Consider the following 27644-nt stretch of genomic DNA (forward strand, 5'->3'; position numbering starts at 1 on the left):
TTGAGTGGGGTCCTAGCCGTCCCGAACACTGGAAGGACAATAGGGCTGATGACCCAGATTGTTCCGAGGGAGGAGCAGTAGGCTGATGACCCAAACTGTTCCGAGGGAGGAGCAGTAGGGCTGATGACCCAAACTGCTCCATGGGGGAACAAAAGAGCTGATGACTCAGTTGTTCCGAGAACGGGGGAGCAGTAGGGCTGATGACCCTAATTGCTTTGGGGAGCTTACCTTCGAAAAACCTGTCTCGGGCGCCACCTGCCGAGGTCCAGCCCCGGCTAATCCAGGGTATTCGAAGGAGAGACGGCTAAGCGACCTATTCAAATGTTAGTTAGAGATAATAAAGAGTAATAGAATGAGGATAGCTCAGTAGGAAAATTCAGTGGAGAAAAGAAGCTGAGTGGCTTGGTTTATGCGGAAAATCAATATAACCCATGACACCAGGTTAGCTCTGACCACGGAGGCTGCAGGCGCCCTCTCGAATAGCGGAAGGTGCCCCACCTTAGACACCTTCTCAAGTGGGTCTTAGAAGCCCAGGCAAATAAATGGTCGCAGAGGATATCCGCGCTCCAGATGGACACTCAGCTGGAAGTTAAAGGGAAGAATGACATGGGGAGACCAAGCGTTGGTGAGCAAGGCCCATAGCTTTATTTTCAACAGGGGCTTTTATACCCTAAGTTACACATAGAGGATAATAGGGGATGCAAATCAGCAGTCTTTGATGCTTATCAAAAACCAGGGTTTCTTTCCTGCAGATTTATCGTATACAAATGGTTTAGGTGATTTACATCATCTTCTGGCCAGAGGCCTATTAACATTTTATGACTCTTGACAAGGACTTATCAACAAAGACTTATTTTCTCTAAGAGTAATTATTTTAAGGTTTGGCGCCATCTTCCGAAGATAAGAGTACGTTCCTATAGGGTGGATGTGTAATGGGTTTACAAAGGAAAGAATTTACTCCCTTAAGGGTCTAAAGTTACTAACACCAAGGCCACTACTTATTTTTTCTACATACCAAATATATTAATTAATGCACATTCAAGGATACAATTCAGGGGATGTGAAAACTTGGCAACAAACATTGGCTCATCAATGAAATCTTTTACTAGTTTTATTCTGACAGTTTCTAATTCTCTGAGAGGCTCTAAGCTATTTGAATATCTTAAGCTTCCCGTGCCTCTGGAGGCTGGGAGACAGTAAACAATCGTATGCATAGCTGTAGGTGTCCGGGTAAACTTGTCAGGCGAGTTAGAGAGCCATCTGAGGGGTTTGGATTTAAACACTCCTAATTGCCCAGGAACTTTATTAATTGGAGCTGTAAGTTAACTCTTTGACAGAGAGAGTGAGATGGTGGTGGGGGACAGCCCCCAGTAAAGTCAGAGGTGAGAGCACAAAGCAATAAAGTAGGCAGACTCTGGTTTTTTTGGGGGGTAGATGCTCGAGAATATCCGGGGGCACTCCCGAGGCTCGATCCCGCCTTTGCGTATGCCGAGCCTCCTTCCTCATGAACTTTGTCACGAGTGGAATGTCTCTCGCCGGCTCCCGGCAGTTACTCAGCATAAGGTCTTCAAGACCCATCCAGGTTGCTGTGGGTCTAAAGTGTGTTCCTTTCTACTGCAGAGAAGCATCCCACCATACAGAGATACGTGTTTCTTTATTCATTCACCCTTTGATAAATATTTTGCAGTATTTCCAGGTTTTGGCAGCTATGAATAGACCTACTCTAAACACTCATGTATAGGTTTTTATATAAACATACATTTTCATTCCTCTAGGGTAAATACCCAGGAAGGTAAGGGGCGAGTATATGTTTAACTTCCTCAGAAATTGCTGAACTGTCTTCCAAAGTGGCCGCACCATTTGCATTCACAGCAGCGAGAGTGATGGTTGCGGTTGCTCCGCATCCTTGCCAGCACTTACCGATTTTGTTTGTTTTTTTAAAGACATCCGCATAGATGCGTCCTGGTATCTCGGTGCGTTTTTAGTCTACCTTTCTCTAATGCTGGTGCTCTTATCTGCCTCGGTGCTTTTGATTAACAGTAGGCGGTGGCGTGAACAGAGCATCCGTGCAGTTGTAACTTCCGTCCACCCCTCCCTATTTTCATTTGCTTGTAAGCTCTCCTGTTAATATGAAATGGTGGGGAAGGAAGTGAGGCTGAACCCCACCCTGCACTTGTTTTTGGAACAAGATTAGTTTTCTGATTTTTTTTGCCCTGAGAGCTCCAGGTTGAGGCCAGGCTCTTGTGGACAACATTTGAATCTGCTGACATACAATGAGAACTGACTTTTGAATGGAAAGGAATGCAGGTCGTTTGCAGCAGGTACATGGAAAGTTGCTGTTCTGTTCTCTATCACCTGGTTTAGAGGCTCCCCCAGCTCCGGGGCCTGGGGACCATGCCCCTGATGTGGATGGTAAATAGGTATGCCTCTGTGCTGGGCGGAGTGCAATCCAGAAAGGGTTAACAGGCATATAGGCGGACAAGAAATGGGGGGCAAGTCCATCTTGAATTTTATCATCGCAACTCTTCACCACTAGGTCTGAGCTTCCCTATAGAATGCAGTGAGTCCCAGGCTCCTTCCGACATACCCTGTTGGAGGGTGCCTCCACACACCTCCACACATTTCCTCCAGAATAGCTTCCCGACGTTTTCATTCCAAGGGTTGCTAAATCATATATGACAACTCGAGACTTCTACTCATTGACAAATCATCCCACAGGAAGTCAGGGGTGAAGCAGTCAGCTGAAGGTGGGTTTAGCAGCCCAAGCGTCAGTCACTCAGATGATTCTTCAGATGTTGGCCTCCTGCATAGCAGCTGAGAGCAGGATGCCCTGGATGTTTTGCTTCTGAGACATTATAAAGCTCCGATAGCACTAGGGATCCGTGCAGGGTAGATGGACATTCCCAGCCCCAGTGTCCCTGAGGTTATAGGGAATTCCCCTTCTCAGGGCATTGCAGACTTGTCATCTGGCTCCTACACAGCAGCTGGCCTACGCCCTTCACAACACACACCCCACAGGCTCTCAGCCCACTCAAGCACCTCTCCAGCCCTTCTGCACTGACTCACTGGCCTGCATCTCTCCTGTGGTCAGTGTGTAAAGGCCAGAGGGTGGAACTGAGATCACCAGGGCTAGTTCAACAAGGAGAAAACTCAGAGAGGGGAAGTAGCTTGCTTGAGGCAGCACCGCACCAGCCTGGGCCTGGACTCTAGGCCTTTGGCTCCCATCTCAGCCCCGCAGCCCCGCTCTGCCTGGGGGCAGCGTGAGTGGGCAGGTAGTTGCACAGTCGCCTGTCTCCCACAGCCACATCCAGGCTGCAGGAAGGCAGGGCCTCTAGTCTGCCGGTGAGGCATGCGGAGGGGACATGACTAAGCTGGGCTACGTGTCACATGCCCGGAGCCTGACCTGAGCTGGGAAATAACTTGCCAGCACAGAGTGGGGCCTTGTGTTTCCCTGGAGTCTCCCAGGACCCCTTGTAGCCTCCAGCCTTCTAATCCTGCCAGGTCATCTTTCCTTTCATCTCTCCCCAAACTTCCGCTTCTCCAAGACACTTTCTATCGTGGTACCTGGCCAAGCCCCTCTCTCTTCCCTGTGCCCTAAGTGAGCCCTTGTTTGAGCTCAGCCCCTGGTTTGCAGAGCTGTCTATAGACCCAGGGTGGACCCGACTTGGGCTACTGACTCACAATGGGACCTTGGGCAGGTCACTTCTCTGCTCCGAGCCTTAGTACCATCTGCAAACAAAGGCTGATAGCTTTGACATTGCCAGATGGCAGGAAGATTACGTGAAGGGATGCAGGTAAATCCTGTACCAAGAGGGCTCTAATAAATGCCATGCTAGAGCTCTGACTCCATTTCCTCTGAGGGGTCCGATTATTATCCCATGTCACAAATGAAGACACTGAGCCTGGGACAGGTTTTTCACTCGATCTAAGCCCATGAGATTCAAACTGGAGCAGCCTGGCTCCAGAGTCTGTGCTGGTGCCTGCATCTGCTTACAGAGGAGAGAAGACACTCCTGATAACTAAGTGGATTAGAATGGTTTCTTCTTGCTGTTCTTCATACAGCCTTGACAGGCTACTCCCCAGTTCCTTCCTTTTACAAACAAAACTGAAGCAGACCTACAGGACAGGAGAGAAGGCCACAACTTGATATTTGAGTCAGACAACTTCTCCACACGATTCACGGATCCCGTTTTGTTAGCAATTCTTGTTTTTTTTGAAAATCTCAGTCTTTTCAAGGGAACACTTTAGTAAACATGGCTTCTTAACTTCAGAGGATACCTGAGGGGCTCTGATATTCACCCTGGGTGTCCAGCTTTGTTCCCCAGGATCACATTTTCACAGCTTGAAACTCACTGTTTCTTCTCATCTGCTTATCCTAGGAACGTGGTGGGTTAGCAGGGCCTCTGATACATTTTACTGAATGAATCATTTAGTAGCATCTGCAGATGTAACCCTAAGATGACTTTTATGTGATATAGCCAAGCCTAGATCGACTGTACCCTCCATCCTGCGTCCTGGGATGTCTGTGCTGGACTTAGGCTGGTTTTGTTGATGATGAGAATGTCTGTTTGAGATGTAATGGCTTTCAGAGTCTGGGGGAATCCAAGTAGAAAAAGGACTTATTAGAAGAGAGGTCTGGGCTATGGAGAGAGATCTGGCTGCCGTCAGCATGTAGGTCCATTCATTCATTTGTTCGTGTATATAGTAACATTTTATTGAGCTTCTACTTCATGCCAACCCCTGATGAAGGCTGGAGAAGGAAATGGCAGCCCATTCCGGTGTTCTTGCCTGGAGAATCCCAGGGACAGAGGAGCCTGATGGGCTGCTGTCCATGGGGTCGCACAGAGTCAGACATGACTGAAGCGATTTAGCATGCATGCATGCTTTGGAGAAGGAAATGGCAGCCCACTCCAGTGTTCTTGCCTGGAGAATCCCAGGGACAGAGGAGCTTGGTGGGCTGCTGTCTATGGGGTCGCACAGAGTCGGGCACAACTGAAGCGCCTCAGCAGCAGCAGCTGATGAAGGTGCAATGGCCTTCTTTCACAAAGCTAACGTTTAGTGGATATGTGGCTCTTGGGGGTAATTAATGCCAGGGGAACAGTTGGGATTCCCCTACAGGGAACTTTTGAAATGAGAACATGTGGCATCTATCTGACACCAGAAAACCACCAGAAGGAGCCTAGAAGGACACTGAATAGCAGGCAGACAAAAACACATCTAACAAAATACATAGTGAGATACGACAGAGATACACAGTGATTCACAGTTTTTAAAGGTTATGCTCCATTTTCCCTATTATAAAATACTGGTTATATTCCCCATGTTGTGCAACCTATCTTTACAGCTTGCTGCTGCTGCTAAGTTGCTTCAGTCGTGTCCGACTCTTTGCGACCCCATGGACTGTAGCCCATCAGGCTCCTCTGTCCATGGGATTCTCCAGGCAAGAATACTGGAGTGGGTTGCCATGCCCTCCTGCAGGGGATCTTCCCGACCCAGGGATCAAACCCACGTTTCTCATGTCTCCTGCATTGGCAGGCGGGTTCTTTACCACCGGCTCTGCCAGGGAAGCCCCTTCTTTACAGCTTATTTTATACCTAATAGTTTTTACTTCTTTTTCTCCCATCACAATATTGTCTTCCTTTCTTCCTCTCCCTCCTGGTAGCCACTAGTTTTTTCTCTATATCTGTGAGTCTATTTCTTTTTGTTGTTATATTCACTAGTTCATTTTAGTTTTTAGATTCTACATATAAGTGATACCACACAGGATTTGTCTTTCTCTGTATGACTTTCTTCACTTAGTGTAATGCCTTCCAAGTTCGTCCCTGTTGATGTATATGCCAAAGGCTCATTCTTTTTTATGGCTGAGAAGGATTCTGTTGTGCAGATGTACCACATCTCCTTTATCCACGAATCTGTTGATACATACTTAGATTGCTCCCGTATCTTGGCAATTGTAAATGATAGTGCTATGAACATTGGGTTGCATCTATCTTTTCAAATTATTGCTTTGTTTTTTGATATATACTCAGCAGTGGAATTTCTGGGTTAAAAGGTAGTTCTATTTTTCAGAGTTCTGGGAAACCTCCATACTGTTTTCCACAGTGGTTACACCAATTTCCTTTTCTACTAACAGTCTACAAGGGTCTGCTTGTCTCTAAACCTTGTCAACATTTGTTATTTGTGTTCACTCTGATGATAGCCATTCCGACAGGTGTGAGGTGATAGTTTATTGCGGATTTGATTTATTCCCATGCTGATTAGCGATGGTGAGCCTCTTCTCATGTGCCTGTGGATGCCATTTAATCGGCTTTTAAACTAAATCAGCGAGAATTGAAAACAAAAACAAAAAACGGTAACTAAGGAAGTGTCAAATCCAGCACATGCTTGGTAGGAAGACTGTACATTGATGAGGTGTTTTGGGAAAAGCTGTTTGCAAATATGTGTCAAGAGCCTAAAAATTTTACCTATCTTTAAATCCAGCTATTCCCTTTTAGGAATGTACTGCAAACTGTTGTCTAATCACGAACAGACGGAAAGGCTGAGACCTCAGTGTTGGCGTCACCGTGCTGCTTAGAGCAGCGAATACTTAGAAACGACGCACATGCCTGCATGTAGGGATTAGTTTCAGGAAGGATCGGCATGGTTCTACAGGCACTACACACCATTAAAAATGAAGATGTAGGGGATTTTTAACAACATAGGAAGTAGTCATGATACTTTTTTGTGACATAAAAAAGTCATGAACTAATTTATGAGGCAATGGATTGAGAGAAGATATTAGCTATTTTTAAAGGCAACACGGGATCTATTTTTAGAATATCCTCTCTCAAAGCAACAAGAAAAAGATAGGCAAAGACAAATAAGCAAAGGTTTTGAGTGGTCATTTTTCAGAAGAGGAAATCCAAAAGACTATGAGTCATATAAAGAGATGCTCAGACTCATTGGTGAGAGAGATGCAGATTAAAATGAGAGATCGCTTTACTTCAATCTGATCAGCAAATATTAGGAAGCAGGGTGATATCAAGCAGGGGTGTGGAGGAGATGGCAGAGGACCCTTTGGAGGTGGGGGAGTGTGGCTCGGCACCAGCTTTCTGGAGGCATCTTAGTCGACCGTACTTGGTTGAATCAAGAGACATCGTACGTTCTTGACTCAGCACTCCTGCCTAGGTGTTTGTACCCAGAGCCAGTCACATGCAGCCCCGTGAGGGGAGCCTGGTGGGAATGTCCAGGACAGGATGGAGGGCAGTGCAGGAAGTCTCAGGCAATTGAACCATCCACTGTGGAGTGAACAAATCAAACAGGCACGTGATGCCCAGTTAACATGGAGCAACAGTTAGAGGAAACGAGGTTGACAAACACAGAGCCACATGCTTGGGTCTGAAGTCATAATGTTGAGTGAGAAAGTAAGTTGAGAAAAGATGCAAAAAGTCATTTGGGGAAATTAAAATGATGCCTTCAGAAATCATGCCATGTTTTATAAGGACCCATGCTATCAAGCAGGTGGGCTGGGTGGGGTGGGGTAGACGGGAATGGGGGATGAAGAGTCTAGGGAAAAGTGAATAAACAGTCAACACCAGAGAGGAACCTGGTCCTGGTCAGGAAGGAGACGGTGCTGAGACTGAGAAATGTGAGGCAACTGCCACCCGGAGGTGCTGAGTGCTTGGTAACTCAGTCCTGCCCATCTCTTTGCGCCCCCACGGACTACAGCCGCCAGCTTCCTCTGTCCATGGCATTTCCCAGGTAAGGTTACTGGAGTGGGTTGCCATTTCCTCTTCCAGGGGATCTTCCTGACCCAGTGACTGAACCCTCATCTCCCGTGTCTCCTGCTTGGCAGGTGGGTTCTATACCACTTAGCCACCTGGGAAGCTCTGCAGCTGAGAGTCAAGCCCCACATGGAAATAAATAAACCCCAGTGAGGTCCTGGCCAACCAACCAATGAAAGCAAAAGTACAAACAGAAAGTGTGTTTCAATGATATTATTAAACAATATATTTGTAAGAAAAGCTTGACTATCAATGGTCAGCTTTTTGGATATAGGCCTGCTTGATATTCTTCCTGATATTTTTTTCCTCCCCAATTTTTGATGCTGAATGTACATGACTTTTGTATACGAAAATGACTTCTGCAAATGAAGTGTGAGAGTATGTTTGATAGAAGAAGCGCAGGGGCTCAAGGAGTTTTGTACCTAAAAGGTGAGAACATTTCAAAAAAGGCTGGCTCATTTGGCCATGTGATCTTTAGTTAGCGGGAATTCTACCCTGCAAGGATTCTGTGTTCAGGCTCAGAATAAAGCACGATGTACCTCCTCAGCTTCTTAGCCCAGAGCAAAACACTGTGGACCCACCTTGAGTCCATCTGTCTGGTTGCCACCCCTTGACTGGTGGCTGTCAGTCGCTGGCTGGATTCCAAGATGGGCACCTGTGTGCCCATCATGGTGGCATCGTGGTTGGGAAGGGTTTCTTGCAGGGAACCTTGACACTCTGGTCTCCGCTCAGAGTTTCCTACAAACAAACAACAAACAAACTTCTATTGTGCTGTGAGCCTGTCCTGCCTCAGCAACAGAGAACGGCAATTGAAAAGTCACAGGCACAGATAGCAGTACTTTCTCAAGGCTGTCTGTCTGGTAAATAAGCCTTCGGCTAGTTTTATGGGCTTCCCAGGTGGCCCTAGTGGTAAAGAATCTGCCTGCCAATGCAGGGGACACAAGAGACACGGGTTCAATTCCTTGGTGGGGAAGATCCCTTGGAGGAGGACATGGAAACCCATGCCAGTATTCTTGCCTGGAAAATCCCATGGACAGAAGAGCCTGGAGGGCTACAGTCCATGGGCATGCAGAGAGTCAAACACGACTGAGCGACTGAGCACACACACATGGCATATATTCCTGTCCTCAGGCCTGCTGACCCCGGCCTCCCAGCTTGTAAACATCAGTTTTGGTTCTTTTAAGTTGACTAGGGGATTTCAAGAGTCATTTTGAGGGCAAAGTTCTCTAAAAACATTGAGTGTGGCGCTACTAACGCTGAGAATGAAGAACTTGCACCCTTGTGGTCTCGTGTGATGGAGTTAAAATAGAAGATATGGAATTGCACGCCTCTACAAATATTGAGAGACATTTACATGTTTTTTCTATTTACTCAGCATTCTTAAAGAGGAGTAGTGTCAGATAATAAAAAAACCAGGTTTGGTATTAAAGGTTCACATTTCAGCTGGACGTCTCGTTGCCTGGGTGCCTTTTGGATCATCAGTTTCCTTACTTAAATAGAGAAGATAAGAGTACCCATGTCTCTTGTGAGAGAGTCTGTAAAGAGCCCAGGATGGTGCCTGGCAAATGTTAGATTGTCAATATGAGTCACATTTAAGTTAGAATCTCTTTCTTCAGAAGTGTTCCTTATTTCAGTCAGTTTCAGATTCTTAGAGGAACCATGACCTTATAGGAACTGGGGTAAATGAGGATGATATTTTGTTCCACAATCAGCTTCATCAGAAAGTGTTGTGATGGGACTATTCAGTTTTCTTTTTTGTTCTGAATTCAGATTTGCTTTGCTGAGGCATGGAGGCGAAAGATGTCTCAGAGGCTGAAGACAGAGCTGAGGATCCAGGTTCCAAAAATAAAAGCCAGCCTGATGCTGCACAACCTGATTTCCCACCAGGAGGGCAGACCCCCGGCCCCACTGCCCTCTGGGAGATGCTGGAAAGGAAGTTTCTGGAATACCAGCAATTGGCTCTCAGGAGCCCGGCTGAACAACAGAAGAGCCTGTTGAATCTTCTCCCACTGTTCCTAAAGGTTGGTATTCTCATTTTTGAAACTGTGAAAAGATGATACAGCACTCTGGGGACTCTTCTGGGATGATTGGAAGCTGGAGTCGGCGGTTTTAATATCATCACGAGTGGTCTCCGATTGGTTGCTTAGAGGAGAGTGTGGTGCTATTTAATAAAGATAGCAACAAGGCTTATCTCCAGGGTGAGGATGGACTTGGAAAGGATGGACAGTTGGCTCTTGAGTATTATTGTCTCTTTAGTTAAAAAAGAACATTGTTCAACAATGATATTGTTCAATCCCTGCTTAGGAGCCAGAGGAGAAACCTGCTCCTTTGGAAGCTAGGAAAGGAATCGGTGTCCTGACATGTGAGTGGTAGCGTGGCTGGTGACTCCAACACCAGGGCCTGGGAGAGTCAGAACATAAGTTGCATCAATAACGCAAACTGAGATGTAATCAGTGGGGAGCAGCAGAGCAGTATTCCCTTCCTTGGCTGTAGACACACAGGAGAAGCCCAGCCTGCCCACTGGGCTGGCACTCTGGCTGGTGGCAGCTGAGAACAGTTTGGGTACAAGGAATTTCCTTTATTGTCTTGGAATAAAGTTCCTGCCAGTGAGGTCTGCCTTGGAGTTGAGTATGTTAGGGTCTAATTGTAGAGTTAGAAAAACATCTTTTTTTATGAAGACTTAGTTTTTGCTTGACCATTGATTTTGTGATATTATTGAAAAATCCATGCACTTACATTCAAAGTATGGAGAATATGAGATATTTTCACATTTGAAAATAAACTTGGATATCCAGGTGGAGGCTTTGGCAGATTTTTATTGGGAAATCCCTTTGCTAATATGTTTCATCTAACCTATTAACCAGAAATACTTAATGATTTCCAAAAATGACTCAGAATTTTCTTGGGATCATATTTATAGGATGCACTGAATACTTAGGCATGCCTTTCTGTAAAAATTTGCTAGGTAACTTACTGTCTATGAATTCATAATTTTCTCCATGTGTTGGACTAGTATGCTCCATATATCCCATTTCACAGACTGGATAACTGGCGCATAGGGAACATACTGGAAAAGAGCAACTAGATCAAGACAGCCACTTAGGTTTCTCACTCCCAGCCCTTCTTGCTTCGATGACTCCAACTTCTGGGAGGCAGTTTACCCAGTTCTCAGATCACCTTTGCCTTATAAGAGGAATGTGAGAATCGCGGCCTCTCACCCACCAAGTCCCTGGGAAGTGTCTGGGTTCAGCCATAGCGCTGGATCTTTCCCACCCCTCTGAGCAGCCCTAGCCCCGATGAAAGGACTCTGCACCTGAGAACCAGGGCTTGATACCTCTTTGCCTCTCTCCAGATTGTTGATTTGAGAATTCATTCTTTTGTTGTACAAATATTCGGGCTTCCCTAGTAGCCCACGGAGAAGGCAATGGTACCCCACTCCAGTACTCTTGCCTGAAAAATCCCATGGACGGAGGAGCCTGGTAGGCTGCAGTCCATGGGGTCACTAAGAGTCGGACATGACTGAGCGACTTCACTTTCACTTTTCACTTTCATGCATTGGAGAAGGAAATGGCACCCCACTCCAGTGTTCTTGCCTGGAGAATCTCAGGGACGGGGGAGCCTGGTAGGCTGCCATCTATGGGGTCGCACAGAGTTGGACATGACTGAAGTAACTTAGCAGCAGCAGCAGTAGCCCAGATGGTAAAGAATCTGCCTGCAATGCAAGAGACCCAGGTTTGATCCCTGAGTTGGGAAGACCCCCTGGAGAAGGGAATGGCTATTCACTCCAATATTCTTGCCTGGAGAACTCCATGGACAAAGGAGCTATTTATTGAGCTCCTACAGTCTCTTTTGAGCCTGGTGCTATGAAAGTAAGGAAGACCAATAGAGGTTTTACCTGTAACTGTCCAGAACAGAGGATACTGAGTAGGACCTAAAATGTGTTTGTTTGGCTTCTAGGAATTAAAAATGAATTCAGTTCAGTTGCTCAGTCATGTCCAACTCTTTGCGACCCAATGGACTGCAGCACGCCAGGCCTCCCTGTCCATCACCAACTCCCGGAGTTTACCCAAACTCATGTCCATCGAGTCGGTGACGCCATCCAACCATCTCATCCTCTGTCGTCCCCTTCTCCTCCTGCCTTCAATCTTTCCCAGCATCAGGGTCTTTTCCAATGAGTCAGTTCTTCACTTCAGGTGGCCAAGTCTTGTAGTTTCAGTTTCAGCTTCAGTCCTTCCAATGAATATTCAGGACTGATTTCCTTTAGGATTGACTGGTTTAATCTCCTTGCAGTCCAAGGGACTGTCAAAACTGAATTCATTCAAAAATGAATTGGTGCCATTTCTTCAAAGTGGAAAGTTTTCATGTGAGACAGGTTTCAAATTCCTCTTGAAAATATTTGTAGCTCCAATAGTGATAATTGGATGGAGATGGTCAGGGGCACCTCTTTAAACAGAAAATGGTCTTGGTCTCTTAGTTTACCCTAGTCCCTCACTCCCTAATACACCCAAGCCACATCACTGATTTATGTTATCTGACCCTACATACACATTGACCTCATGGATAGCAAGTGGTTCCTATTATAACCTAACATCAATATTGGTTCATGTTTCCCAAGCCCTTTCCTAATTACAGGAAGAACGATGGCCCTATTGTTGAATACATGGGGTTTTGAGTCAAACAGTAGGGCTCCAGACCCAGCTCCATTGCTTTTTAGCTGAGCATCCTTGAGCAAGCTACTACATTTTACTGAGCCTCCGTTTCCTCATCTGTAAAGTGGAGTCAATGCCACTTTGCTGGCATACTGTGAGGGTGAGATCAGATGAGGATTGTAAAGTCCACAGCACATGGAGAGTAGGCATGGTGCCCATTCCCTTCCCGCCAGTCTCCCGGAAACTGACTGCACATGCGCAGCTTGAAATCCCGTTAGTTGCCACGATCCCCCAAACCGCTGACAAAATCTGCTGCGTTTTGGATCTCTGGAGCCCACCTCTGATGAGCCCTGTAGAGGCAGACTATCACTAGCTTTTTCTTTCTTTTTTTTTTTAATCATTTTCTTAAAATCTATATTCTTTTAAGGCCCATATGTTTACAAACCTGTTGTTCCTATTAAGTTCTGACCAATAAAATCCTGCCAGAACAATAGCTCTCAAGCTTCTTAATTAAGAATTGGTAGCAGAAAGGAACATGGGGAAGGTGGAAAGCTGGTTTTTTATTTTTTTTTTTGTGGGGGAGGGGTTGTAGTGCAGATAACATTTGAGCTGTAGATGAAGCCCGAGAATGGCCATTGGATTACAATGTAAGAAATCAAGCTTGTAAAAACTCTCTTCTAAATTGTATATCCATAAAACAGAGTTCTTTAAGTTTGTTTGCAAAGAACCCTCTTAGGAGTATCAGGACTTAGAAAGCCATCTCCCACGGCAAGTGGGCAGTCAAGACTTTCCTATGTCTCCTTGAGTTCAGAAAGACTGCCACTCCTTGCACCTGTGTTGTTTAGGGAGTTGACCCAGAACCTGCAGACAAGGAGGTGGTTTTATTGGATCACGCAGGAAGCAGCACAGAGCCAATGACTCCCCAGGGTGCAGGGTGGTGCTGGCAGGAAGGATTCAATGGACCATTGTTCTTTCCCTGCCAAGAGCCTTGGGCTTTGGTCTTTCTGAAACCTTCCTATCATAAGCTCTTAGAGCAAGAGAAGGCCTTCCTCTCACAAGTACGGGCAGGTCCTGTTGGCCTTCAGTTGACTTTGCTTTAGGGAAAAGGGAACCTCCCGCATCCTCTCACTGCATATAGATTTTGGGTAATAATAGACGGAGAAACTAGAGTTACAGGTGTAGTTGTTGAAGATTGTCCTTAGAATATGTACTTTGAGAGAAAGCAGGCAGCTAGAGGATGGGGAATCCTTGGCAATTAGTGTAAAATTCCTCCCTGTCTGGGACAGACAATCTCACGGGTGGGATGACATGGGGGAAAAGGCAGCTCTGTGCATTTGGTAGATTAGGGATACTGATAATAGGGTCACACTGCTCCCTTCAGGAGGTGACATCTGTGTCCCCTCCCCTGGAACCTGGATGGGTTTGTGATGGCTTGACTAATTGAATAGGGCAAAAATGACATTTCCGGGCTCAGGTCTCAAGAGAATTGTAGCTTCTCCCTGTCACTTGGAATACTTGCTCTTAGACTCCTGCTGCCATGTGTGAGGAAGCCCAGGCAGCCCTGAGTAAAAGCCCGTGTGGAGAGGACCAAAGCTGCTGACATTGCGGCTGCCCTGCTACTGACAGCCAGCACAGTTTGCCAGCCACGTGAGCGTGCTATCTTGGACCTCTTAGCCCTTGCCAGCCACGTGAGCGTGCTATCTTGGACCTCTTAGCCCTTGTTCGCCACCCCAGCTGAGTGAAGCAGAGAAAAGCTGTTCCTGCTGAGCTCTGCCTGAATTGCAGGTCCATGAGAAAAATAAACGATTGCTGTTACTTTAAGCCACTCAATTTGGGCCTGTTTGTTATACAGCAATAGATAATCAGAACAGTGGGTAACACAAGCAGGAATCCATTTATTTCCTAGTGCTGGGGGATTGGGATTAAAACTAAGTCAGTTGTATTTGTGTGTGTGTGTGGGTCTGTGTGTGCATAGGTACTCTTAGGCTAACTGCCCAGCCAGTGGTACAGAGTTTATACTGTTGGATGTGGTCAATTATTCTTTTATAAACCCAGCATGGACTCAGCTGACTATGGAAGAGAGAGAAGTGACATTAAATGTAGTAACAAGGATGACCAAGAGTTATTTCCAAGTGTGGCATCCAGAGGGGATGGTGAGGATAAATACTCCTTCCTGTTCATCTCTGGCTCTAATCCACTTCAGAGTGGGGCCTGCAACATGGTTGATTCCCTTCTCAGGGGAACAATATTTTTGTTATGTTAATAAACTTTTGATGCATCACTTTTTTCTGCTTACAAAGGAGAGAATTAGCAGGGGAAACTCATGGAAAGCATCTGAAATGTTCTGAGTTTACTTAAAGGCCAAGTCATCAAACTGCAGCAATGAAGAAATAGCAATGCGGCAGTCACACGTGAAAACTCACCAGGTTCTCTGTCTTTCAAAGCTGAGGTTTTCTCTCATGTCCTCTAGAGCGTCTGTCATTCCTTATGCTCTGGAGACCAGAGCATCATTTTCTTGTTCTTTTTTCCACTTGAGGGGACAGCCACAAGACGTGATGGTGCAGCTTAGAGAATGTAAGTAAATAAAAATTTTTTAAAATATTGAGCAATATTCTCCCAGCATGCAAATCCCAATTTGGGGGAAAAATTAGTTCCTTTTGAAAGCCGCCTTAACTCTTTGGGGTCTCCATGGTACCATTCAGTAAATGATTGCCTCTGTGCATCAGATAGCACCCCAGCGGCCTGAAAGAGTTCATGAGGCCTCCAAAAGTAGCCATCATGGTCCCCAGAAGGAGTGTGAGCCTTGGGAGAATCTGGCTGAGTGTACAATTACTGCTCAACTCACAGTGGCCCAATTTGCTTTATTGTAGAGTGCCTCCTGGAGTCCCACTGCTCAAAGACAATCTCGATGCCTCTGAGTCAACTGCCTGCAAATCAGCCTTTCGGGGGTTTGCCAGCGCTGGGAGGAGGCACAGACATTTGTTAGGAAGATATCATAGAATTCTTAGTCCTGGGGAAGGAAATAATGCTACCACTGAAATTCCCAGCCAGGAGGACTGACTTTTCTCTCCAGAGATTAACTTTTCCAGGTGATAGCTGGCTTCCAGGTGGTAGCCATAGATTTCTTAGACATGCACATGCTATCTCGGTATACGTGAGATAATTCAACTCTTTACTCTGCTGCTTAACTGGTTATCTCAGGTTACCGTCTGGTTCTGCCTCAGTTTCTGTAAAGTGGGAGTAATAATAATACCAATCCCAAAGGTATGTTACGTGGATTAGTGAAAACAATGCATGTCAGTGCTTGGCACAGCATTCGGCGCAAAACCAGCAACACATTTGGCCATTATTCTGCAAAATGTGAGTCCCATCATCATATGTCCATTTATCAAATATTTGTTGGAGGTCTACTATGTAAAATAGTGCTTAAAATTCACCTAGCTGTTTTTGTAGTTTTAGCGAAGTTCTGATATACTGTTTATTTACTTTATTTTATTTACAAAGGAAAGGTGTGACTATGTTCATTTATAGGGCTGAAATTTTTTTAACTAATTCAGATACGAAGTTTTGTTCAAATCAAAATAAATAGCCAGTGACTCACCACCCATATGGGCTTGCCAGGCGGTGCTAGTGGTGACGAATCTGCTTGTCGAGGCAGGAGAAGTAAGATGCAGGCTTGATCCCTGGGTCAGGAAAACCTCCTGGAGGAGGGCATGGCAACCACTCCAGTATTCTTGCCTGGAGAGTCCCATGGACAGAGGAGCCTGAAGGGCTACAGTCCAAGGGTCACAAAGAGTCAGACGTTACCGAAGCAACTTAGCGTGCACGCATGCACCACCCATATAAAGGAAATAAAGCATTTCAGATAAACTAAAGCCACCTTTATATAAATTCAAGAACTTATTCCCCTTCCGCTCACTCCCAATGGTAACTCCCAACCTGCTGAATTAACATGCCCTGTGCGAAATGATATACAAAGAGACAGCAAGTTGTAAAAGTATATTATGGTATCATTCTAAGATACCTATAAAACTGTATGTAAATTATACAATAATATGGGTGTATTTTTATAACCATAAGTAATAATATCATGTAATTTATGTATAGTCTCACAAGTTTTTGTAGACTCAAACTGTAATATACTTTCACAATTTGCTTTTTCCACAACATTCTATTTCTAGGATTTGTCTGTATTGATACAACTCTATTTCTTTTTTCTTTTTCCATTCTATGTGATATCCTTATATAAGTTTGTCACAAATCATTCATTATCCTATTGATGAACATTAAAGTTTTCTCAATCAAAAATAACATTGCATAAATATTTCTTGTCCATGTCACCTGTGCACACACACCAGCATGTTTAGGGATACACTTAGAGACTTCTCTCTAGCACTGGAATTGCTGGGTGGTTGGACATGTGCCCCCTTAACTTTATTTAATCATGTTAAATGCTTCTTCAAAGAGGTTCTTTCAAGTAAATCTCCAGCATAGGGTATGGGGGTTTCATGGTTCCTCACTTTCCCTACATTTGATATTGTCAGATTTTTCCTTTCTGCTAACCAGAAAAGCATAAAATATCTTCTTGCAGTTATAGTTTGCGTTTCCCTGATTATTAGTAATTTTCTATTTATCTTTCAATAAGTTGTGTGTTGCTTCATTTGCCTGTTTTTAAAAAATCAGCCTTTTAAAAAATTAATTTGTAGGGGTCTAAATACCAGCCTTCTGTCAGTTACATGCATCACAAATACTGCCTCCCGGCCTGCAGTCTGCGTCCTCGTTTTCCATATAGTGTCTTTTCACATCAAGAAGAGTTTTAAAGGTTTTGACTTTTAAACAAACATAGTATCTGTTGCAAGGAAACACACTGAGAATGATTTCCCTTTGGAAATGTTATGTCTTTCTCACCTTTCCTAGAAGGAGGATCTCAGCTTAAAAAAAAATGGACAGGCCTTTGGGAAGGAATATAATTTCACATGGCTGGTGAGTGGGAGCAGTGGATGACAATCTAGCAAATTGCATTTCATAGTGGCCACTCATTGCCAGGAATGGGCGCAGCAGCTTACCTCCCTGGTGGGGACCGGGGGTCCGGAGTTGCCAGGAACTCAAGTTCGGGGCCAAGGATAGTCGCTCTGCTCCGTACTCAGCCCATGATGACACAGGAGAACAAAGGGAAGGACTCACTTGCAAAGCAGAGCTAGGAACAGGATTACTCTGGAAACTGGAGCAAATTCTGGAACGAGTCTGGCATCCCAAGCAGAATTGTAAGACTTCTATTAAATAGTATTTTAAACAATAATCAGGGAAAGTCTGAGGAAAAAGAAGACCAGACGGGATAGACATGAAAGGGACAGATAAGAGAGGATTTTAAGAAAATTAAAAGAAACGGGAGACTAAAAACAATGACGGCAACAACTTGGACTGGATAAGGATTTCCTAAGCTTGGAACTAAATCCAGAACGTAAAGGAATGGACAGAGAAATTTCATTTCATGGGAATTTCAGATTTCTGTACAGTTTACCAAGCAATACCACACTTAAAGATGAAATGACAGATTCAGAAAAACTGTGATAATGTTATAGACCAAAGGTTAATGATTTTTGTATATAAAAAGATTTTAAAAATAAATAAGAAAATAATGAAAAACCCAATAGAATAATAGGCTAATTCAAAAGGCATTAAAAGTGTTCATCCACTCTAGTTACCCAAAGATTGCAACTGAAATGAGATATTTTTTTCTTCTGTAAGTTTTCTTATTTAAGATGAAAAAGCACCAGAGTGCTCTATATTGGTGTGGGTGGAGAGAAATCAGCCCTTTTCCAAGGAGCCTTGGAGGCTAATCTGGTAAACTTTTTATGGAGAGTGAGTTAGTAGTTATTAATAGTAATAGGTACCAAATCACTAAAAAAATGGTAAAAAAAAAACACTCTTTTAATTGGATAGTATCACTGACTCAATGGACATGAGTTTTAACAAGTTCCAGGAGATAGTGAACAACAGGGAAGCCTGGTGTGTTGAGGTCCATGGGGTCTCACGAAAAGAGTCGGACATGACTGAGCGACTGAACAACAATAATTGAAAATCCTTCTTTTTAAAATCTACAATTCTTTTAGAATTTATCTGAAAGAAATACTTGCACTACCAAACTAAAATATTTGCATGAGGTTTGACAAGAGTGTAAGAGGAGAATCAGTGAGACCCAGCAATTGATGGTGAGGAAGGGGAAGCAGGAGGGACCTAGAGAATTGCTTTTGGAATTTCCCTCTAGAGCAGGTGAGTGCTCAGTAGGGCCATTCCCTGAGACAAGATACATTGTGCTGGGGGGAAGGCAGTAGATTCAGCAAAGCATGTTTGGTGTTTCAGGAGCGCGAGCTCAGGGGAGACGTCCAGAGTCAAAGCTGGGTGTGTTTGGAGCTCAGCATAAGTTGAAGAATTCACAGAATCTCACTAGTGTAGGGAGACAGTGGGAGCTGGAGCGTGGGAGATTCGGCGGCTTCCGTAAACCTGAGAAAGCGACTTAGGCTGGCAGGGCGGTGATTCTGAAGCCTAGCTTTGTAGCTTTGACACCACTGAGTGAATCCTGCATGTTGCACTTCAGGCCTGGGAACACTCCGTGGGGATCATCTGCTTTCCCAGTCTTCAAAGTCTGGCTGAAGAGGTTTCCAACCAGTTTGCCCAAGAAATACAGAAGGCACTTGTGGGAAAGCCTGCAGGTAAGAGAAGAGCTGCCCTGGAGAACCTCACGCAGAGCAAAACAGCTCTGCGGGCCCCTCCCAGGCCTCTGGCGAAGCCCCTCTGCTTTCTAGGGGAGTTAGAGTGGAGCCTTTGAACATGTACAGCAGGCCAGGTTCTGACCCTGAGGACCCTGGAGAAGAGAGGAAAAGGCCAGAAGAGGGAAGAGAAGGCGAACTTGGGAAAATTTGCTGTTCTTGGGAGGGACACACACTCACACCACTGACCCTACCCTATATATGTGTGTGATATATATACACACAAACACACACAGATGCTGCTCCCCCCAACACACACACACACACACACACACACACATGCACACAAAACCAAAGCCAAGCAAATTTCCTGCTATAGGTCTCCTGACTCACATCCTTTCCTTCATGGAGTTGGACCCCCAGAGCCTTGGCTATGAGGCGGAGAGCAGAAGGAGATGCCAGGGGGAAGGAATAGCTTGAACATTGTGTAGATGGAGGACTCCCTGCGACAAAAGAGGCTGTGTGACATAGGAAGTGGGGAGAAGACACTGGATTGTGGCGAGTCCAATTGCTGAGGAGCTTGTTCTTATTATTTAGCAATAGGGAGCCATTGATGGCTGTTGAACAGGCATGATGGCATAATAAAAGCTATCCTCCAAGGAGATTAATGTTGACAGAGTATGGAATGTTTGGTGCAGATACAGGCATCACTGTTGGGCGTGCAAGAGGCGGAGGTTCCGTAAAGATGCTAAGGCATACCTTAGGGAGAGCGGGGCCCAAGTGGAGGGAAGCTGGGTGACCTGGCCACCGCACGCCCTGCTGATGACACTTTCTCTCCTCCCCACACTGTTGCCAGAGCAAGCACGGGTAGCAGCTGGGAAGCTGCTGCAATGGAAGGGAGATGCGAACGTGGATCAGGATGGTTACCTACTCCTGAAGTCGGTGTATGTGCTCACGGGGACAGATTCCGTAAGTTCCAGGCCCCACTGGCCCCGCCTCCCTTGCTGGGCACTTCTCACCAATGTTCCAGCACATGGCAGTGGAATTTCTCCAGGGTGCTTTCTTTCCACGAAACTGACTTACTGCTTTTCCTCCTCGACACCCCTTGGATAAAGAACATGGACTTCAGAGTCTGAAATCCTGCCTAGTTGCATCCTGCCTTTTCACCTTGTGTGCCACCTTGAACAAATTATTTGATTTCTTTGCATCTCTGTTGTGCTGTTAATTTTAAAATTAGAGATAATAATGCTTCCCTTCTAGGGTTAGTGTGAGGATCAATGATGGGTGATGTGTGTAGACTATATTTCCTGTGTGTCAGGGCGGGGCTGGGTGCATGCCACGCATTGTACAATTAATCCTTCCAAGACCCTAGGAATCAGATTACAGTGATGCTGTGCTGGTGATAACAATCAGGTTTGCCTGTGATGTGCAGCCTGTCTGACTCCATGCGTTGAGCCACTGCTCTTTCCTGCCTCCTGCTGCACTCAGACTAGAGGAGCCAGGCCTGTGGGCACCTGCCCCGTGCCGCACCAGAGATGAAAACGACCGCTATTCCTTCTCACCCTCCAGGCCCCATCCTGGCTGTGTTCATCCCACCATGAAGCGGGGACCTTGAGTGGTCTGCCGACGACTGGTGGCGTCTCAGGCAGAAGCAGCCCCCAGGAGCTGTGGCCATCAGCATAAATGACCCAAATCAGGTCCAGAGGCTCCTCTGTCTAGTGAGAGTGCCCACTGTGAGTGTCCTGGTGCCCAGCCTAGGAACAGCAGGGAACCAGGCTGGGGTGGTGGCTGCCCTCTGTCTAGTGGTGAACACGGGCATCTGACGGGCATTTGGAGATAGTACCAGGAAGTGGGAGAGGAGCACGGCAAACAGTTGCTCATCAGAGGGAGGACCACCTGCCTGACATTTCCTCTCTGTGAACAGCCTGGACCACCATCAGGGACAGTGACCTGGAACACAGAGTAGGGGCTCTTCACCCCCTGAGGAAGGCCTATTTTCAGCGTGGGCAGTAAAAATTAACCTAAAGCCTTGCTTTCTGCTGGGAGGAGTCTGCCTCCAAAGCAGCGAGAGAGTAAGCAGTTGGCTTTCTGGGGAGATGGTGCAGTTCAGAGCACAGGGAGAGACAGCCTGAGTGCGGCCACGCAGGGGCATGTGCCCAATACAGGGGGCAGACATTACCTGCCGTGAAAACCTTTAGGCACCAGCAGCCTGGTGCTGGCCCAGACTGTACATTCTTCCTTTCTCTTTTCTAACGTACCCACCGTGTCTGTCAGCTTAGTCAATAGGGTGGGATATTGTGTGCTTTATATTAGCCACACACGAGCTCTCTCGTGATCAGGTATGTGCACACACGTGCGGAGGCTACAGCGCAGTCATAGCGGTGGAGCTGCAGGCAGAGCCCGTGGAGAGAGGCCCTGTGACGCTGCACACTCAGGCTGATCCCTCTATTCTGACTCCTTGTCCTCTCTGTCTGGCAGTCCTGGGGCTGCTGAGGTGTGTGGCTCTCTGGGTTATTGGTCCTCACCTACAGGGCTGTTTGGGTCAAGCTGAGGTCTTGGATCTGAGCAAGAGGATGGAAAGAGCCCTGATCATGTCCTTAATTCAGATGCTTGAACTTGTTCTCAGCCACCTCTTCCTGACTGAGTTTCCAGTTCCCTCATCAGGAGAAAACCTGTCAAAATCAGTGGTGTGATTGCCAGGAATGCCCTTGATTTCTGCTCTGCAGCAGCAACCCCTTTTTCCTTCCTATCATCTAGCATGTAAAAGATACATCTACCTAGCACATAATACACACTTTATGTAAACTTAATCTTCACAGCTGTCCCACTGGCCCTAAAATTGTCTCCATTCCTAATTGAGAATGTGTCGCCCAGAGAGAGGAAGTGACTTCCCCAAGTTTGTGGCTGAAAGAAACGAGTTGGATGACCTCTCTGGTCTGGGTGTGGAGCTGTGCTCTGCAGCCCTGGGTCACGTCTGAACTTCCCTTGCAGGAGACGCTGGGCAGAGTTGCTGAGTCTGGGCTCCCAGCCCTGCTCCTCCAGTGCCTTTACCTGTTCTTTGTTTTTCCTCTGGAAACGGATGAGCTTTTAGAGAGTGATGTTCAAGTTCAAAGGATGCTTGTGCAGGTGAGTAGGCGGAGGGCTGGACTCCCTGGGCCAAGGCCAAGCTGCTTCTTGGTCCTCCAACCTGCTTGTCCAACCTCCTCTGGTCTCTCTCTACCCCTAGCTCTGAGCCTCCTCTATTCTACTGGAGGGCCCAGCTCACCCCTTCGCCCCTAGGCTCTGCAAAGGCTGCGGAATCCCGTGCATTTGGAAGACAGAGTTTCTCTCTGCCTCCTTGTATCTCTGTGCTGCCATTGTTTTCTTTCCGCCTCCTTGTATCTCTGTTGCCGTTGTTTTCTCTCCGCCTCCTTGTATCTCTGTGTTGCCGTTGTTTTCTCTCTGCCTCCTTGTATCTCTGTGTTGCCGTTGTTTTCTCTCCGCCTCCTTGTATCTCTGTGTTGCCCTTGTTCTCTTCCAGAACAGTGTGCTTCTCCTCCTCCTCTGCTTGGCTGCACCAACTTCTTGTCCTCCAGTCTGTGTTCTAGGGCCCTGCTCACCCTCCTGGGCACCTGGAACCTCCTGTCTCTGGCTCCTGCACCTCTGAGAATAAAGTCGCTAAGCCCCCCTTGCGTAACTCTATAAGTACTTGCTATGTCCCAGCCTGCCTGAGTCCTGTCTTTCATCACAGGATGTGAATGGTATTGTCATCTTCATTCAGCGTAATCTAAAGTACGGTGAGTAAACACGAGTCCAGAGTCCAAGTGGCTCAGTGGTAAAGAATCCACCTGCCAAGCAGGAGATGTGGGTTCAGCCCTGGGTCAGGAAGATCCCTTGGAGAAAGAAATGGAAGTTTACTCCAGTATTCTTGCCCAGGAAGTCTCATGGACAGAGGAGCCTGGTGGGCTATGGTCCGTGGGGTCACAAAACAGTGGGACATAACTTAGCGACTCAACAACAATAAGGGTCTTAGAGGAGGTGGGTGGGGGCAGGGATTGGAACCCTGGGAATCTGGGTTCTGAGTCTGCATTTAACCGCTCTGTGGGGTCACCTCCGTCTCTCCTCTCGGACCAGCTCAGGCCACTATCACGTGCGGGGTGCTCCTGTCGTTGCCCGTCTTTCCTGTCTTCTCTAACTGGCAGAGACTTTTCACGTAACTTCTCACCTCTCTCCCCTACCCCTTTAATGACAAGTTCTGCTTTCTCAGCTTCTGGAGTGCTGTGTTCTCCAGAAAACTCCTCTGGCCCCTGTAGTGGGGGTGGGGTTCTCTTTGTGCCTTGGCCGGGCGTCACGCGGAGCAGGTACCTAGGGCCATTTGGGAACGGCCAGTGCAGCCGTCCACTGAACATGCACGTTCACATCCGCGCCCGTTTTAGACCAAGGCTCAAGCCAGAATCCTCGTTACCCGTGGGTATCTCATGAGTTCTGCCAGATTCCACTTATGCAGGGGTGTCCCCTAAGCTTCACTTGTTAGAAATTTAGGCCTCATTTGCCCACATATAAATCATATTTTAAGTGGTGGTCAGGACACTGGGTACTTAAACAAGTCTTTACTGCGTGGTTTCCATGCGCTCTGCAGGGAATTGATGCAGCCCTGTCTTCGGTGGTCCTCTCTACGTTTGGACAGAATGTGAACCACAGCAATACCACCTCAAGGTTCTTCAGAGTTTCCTTATTTCATTCCACAAAAATGTACAGAGCTCCTCTTGGGTGCATCTCTATACTAGACCCACACCCTCTCATAGAGATGACAGAGAGATGGAGAAGCCAACTGGGGAGAACAATCGCATGGATAAAGGAGCAGTGTCCAGTTTTTTAAATGATGGAAAACTGAGAGATGTGCTGGGAAATGAGAGCCAGGGGACCTGACTTATGGTTGAGCACAAATGGAGACACTTCTGAGGAAATGGCATTGGACCAGGGAGCTGAAGGTTGGGATGGAGATGTGAAGGGGGAGGAGACAGGAGAGGAGAAGAAACGGCTGGCCAGGTGAAGGGTTGCATGGCCACAATCACTGGCCATCTTCAGGGGAGACCAGAAGAGGGGGGCTGTCCCCAGTTCCATGACTATCCAGCTGAGACTCCATCACCATGCAAAAAGGGGCTCAAGGATTTGGGCAGAAAGAGCTTTCCATGTTCGCCAAAGTGGAGGAGGGTCCCCGCAAGACCACCAAGAGCCAGAAGGAGAGCGCACAGGGTAACATGAGGGAAGAGGCAGGGCTGGGCCATGCGGAACCCTGAGCCATGTTAGAGCATTTGGTTTCCATGCCCGTGCACAGTAGGTTTTCAGGAGGTAACCATAGGAACATGGGATGGATAGGAGCAAGAAGTCCAGCTAGGAGGTTACAGGATAGCGCTCGTAATCTTACGGAGAAGTAGAGGTTGAGTGCCAGCCAGGGATTCAGGAACACAGCTCTCTTTTTAAATAGCACCGTTGATTCTTTATTTTAATCACAGGTGGCGTTTTCTGCATGTCTATGTAATAAGACACCTATCTGAGTCAAACACTCTTGTGTTATTATGACGTGGAAAGGATAACCACTGCTTGTACTGAGTTAGGAGTCCACATTTTAGCTCTGCCACCTCTTTATGGGTGGCTGTTGACCTTAGCAGTCTCAGGCAGAGGGTGATAATCCACAATTCTATCTCTCCTGCTGAGACAAGAAAAAGTAAGGAACAAATTCATTACAGGAAGGAGGCTTCCTAACCAGAGACTTTGTATTTTTCCCCCTCAGATGTTGCTCAACATTTGCGGAGAGGCTCAGAGTCTGGAGGGACTTCTCTCAGGAAATGAACTCCAGTCTCTCATGATTGCCACGACATGTCTTCGAGAGCACAGCTGCTGCTTTTGGAAGGAGCCTACCTTCTGTGTGCTGAAGACCATCTCCAAAGCCCAGAACATCGGCGTCATCCAATACCTGCAGGGTATGACCCTGGGAGACCAGGAATGGTCTGTGGGCACACTTTTTAGAATAAGACCCTGGGATACCCTGGCAGCATTAGCATAGATTCCAGGGATCCAAAAAGAGATGAACAAACAGGGTTTTCACTGATGTCCAATTATGCCTGGTGGGTGATCCTATGTTACTTGGGTCCACTCGTGACAGGGCTTTTACTGTTCATTTTGATGATCCATTGGAAGGGAGAGGGAAAGGGCAATTTATTTACTACACATACTGTCAAACACATGCTATGCTGAGCTCATTCGTATATTATCTAATTTTTTGAGCTAGATATTGACGATTAATGCCATTTTGTAGTGAGGAAGCAGATGATTGAGCACGATATAAGAATTTGCCAAGGCTCCCCAGCTAGTGAAGAAGAGAATCACATATTAAAGCCAAGATGCCAATTCCGGCGCCTTAGGCTCTGCTCTGGACAGTGTGTGTAAGAGTTAAGGACTTCGGTTCTGAGGTCAGACAGCCAGGCTGTGGGCTCCGGCCCTGTCCCCCTAGCTGAGTGACCTTGAGCACTTTACTGCCTGTGTGCTCAAGCTCCTTTGTCTGTAAAGTGCAGAAAACAACCCCGCTGATCTCACTGGATTGCTGGGATGCATTAATGAGTTGGCATATTTGAAGCCCTCAGATAGTACCTGGCAGTGGGTGCCCCATTGGTCAGCATCCCAGCATCATTACTTGGATGTGATCAAAGGTTGTACCCTGAGGGAATCAATTCTTCTAGCTGTCCCAGGACTTCCCTTAGCATCGTCTGTCTCCCAAGGACGCGGGTAATGCTGGGAAGCACAGACACCGCTGTGGCCTGCAGAATCTTGGGAAAATGTATCGGCCTCCTTTCAGATGCTGGCCCACCATGGGGCAGGGAGGGAGGCTCTGCAAGGATAACATGGATGAGTAGGTTCTGACAAAAGTCTTCAGCTGACCTTCGCAGCACAGTTGTTCAGCTTCACCAGCTGAAGTGCCTCTTAGGAACACAACCGTCCATCTCTTGGGTTAACTCCAAGGGATCTGAGCCTGCCAATGTGACCTGCTTGCCACAAGCACTTGTCCCATGACTTGTCTTCTTTCTGGGACCCCTTATAATAGAGGGTGTCAGGCGGTGAGCGCTGGGCACATACAAGTCCCCCCTCTTACTGTAACTGAGCCCTGGGATAAAACATCATCCCCAGTTTCATGACTGAAATTTCCCGATGAAGCTATGGTCCAGCGGTAATAGTGTAAGGCTGAGCCAGGCCTGAGGTGCTCAGCAACACAGGCACCCCGCACAGACTAGAGTCAGAGGCCCCTGAGAAAAAGCTGCCTGCCTTGCTGTCAGGAGTCTCTCACTATAGTCATTATTCTCAGCTGGGAAAAAAAAAAAAAAGCCATGTTATGGAGATCTAGTCACCTAGAGTCCTGTGCCCAGGGCCCTGCAGGGGAATGAGTATTTTCCATGGGCCTGTAGGCTGAGGAGAAGGTCAGCAGGTGAGCACTAGGCTGGTGTCTCCCTGCCGAGCCGGTGGCTCTCAGTGCTCCCTGCCCAGCATGCAGTCTTGGGAGCGTGTCCTTGGCCTCGCAGGCGAGGGACTGAACATGCCTTATCTCAAATTTTGAGAGACACTTTTCCTGAACACTGGCGTGGCTTTCCTGGCATTCAGAAGAGGCTTCTCCTAACAAAAGAGCCCTAAAAACAGTGATCCATCAAAATGCAAACCCAATGGCATCTTTCTGCTGACTCAGTTCTTCCCCTGGCCTCTCACAGCTCTGGGGTAAACAGTGCGTTCCATAGCAGGCCACACACCAGCTGGACCGTCTTCCACCCTCTGCCTTGTGGAGCACACTTCCAGGCTCCAACCCTCTGGATTCTTTAGTAGCTGAAACACACCCTCTTTTTGCCCTTCGTCTTCCCAAGTGTTCATGTATCCTTCCCTGCACTTTTCATCAAGCTAATTTCTGCACAGCATTGCTTCCTTAAGGTCTCCTGTGACACTCAGGTCTTGTGTCTTGCCTTTTGTTATCTAATGGACCTGGATTCCTCTGCATGCTGGGAATTAGGGGCAAAGGGCTAAGAGATTTTCATCCTCTTCTTTTTTAACTTACTCTCCATCTGGGCCCCAGAGCGTGGCTCTCAGGATGACACTTCTCAGAGAGGAAGCTTCTTCTTGATCCAAGAGTCAGCAGAGCATTTTAGATGAATTCTTATTCACATCTTGACATGCAATTTAAAATCAGGTGGTGAGGGAATGACCACTGCAGCAAAGCTATTGTCTCTGAGCTCAGCGTGGGTGTGTTTACTCCTACAGCCATGGATTGCATCAAGATCTCCCTTCAGAACCTCTCCAGGCTTGTTGACACCCTCCCCGCTCCTGAGGTGAGCGAGGTAGTGAACCTCGTCTTGGGCTTTGTGAAGGACTCCTATCCCATCTCCTCAGCTCTGTTCCTGGAGTTTGAGACCGGGGAGGGCTACCCTCTGCTGCTCAAAGTGTTACTTCGGTAAGTGGCTGCGCTTGGTGGGAAAGAAACAGCGGAAGCTGAGGTCCTCAGAATC

General features: G+C 46.8%; 1 protein-coding gene across 7 annotated transcripts in view; it reads left to right on the top strand.

Annotated features, from left to right (window-relative positions):
* Nucleotides 1-27644, top strand: part of WDFY4 (WDFY family member 4) — a 257299-nt gene that overhangs the window by 23357 nt on the left and 206298 nt on the right. For all 7 annotated transcript variants that reach the window (XM_044942412.2, XM_044942406.2, XM_044942408.2 and 4 more), the window contains exons 2-7: nucleotides 9534-9784; nucleotides 19011-19125; nucleotides 19979-20091; nucleotides 22114-22248; nucleotides 24896-25085; nucleotides 27400-27589. In XM_044942412.2, coding sequence (XP_044798347.2) covers nucleotides 9551-9784; nucleotides 19011-19125; nucleotides 19979-20091; nucleotides 22114-22248; nucleotides 24896-25085; nucleotides 27400-27589 — 977 coding nt within the window. In that variant the 5' untranslated portion in view covers nucleotides 9534-9550. The remainder of the gene's footprint in view (nucleotides 1-9533; nucleotides 9785-19010; nucleotides 19126-19978; nucleotides 20092-22113; nucleotides 22249-24895; nucleotides 25086-27399; nucleotides 27590-27644) is intronic.

This window comes from Bubalus bubalis, chromosome 4 (genome assembly GCF_019923935.1).
Source record: "Bubalus bubalis isolate 160015118507 breed Murrah chromosome 4, NDDB_SH_1, whole genome shotgun sequence".
Taxonomy (NCBI): domain Eukaryota; kingdom Metazoa; phylum Chordata; class Mammalia; order Artiodactyla; family Bovidae; genus Bubalus; species Bubalus bubalis.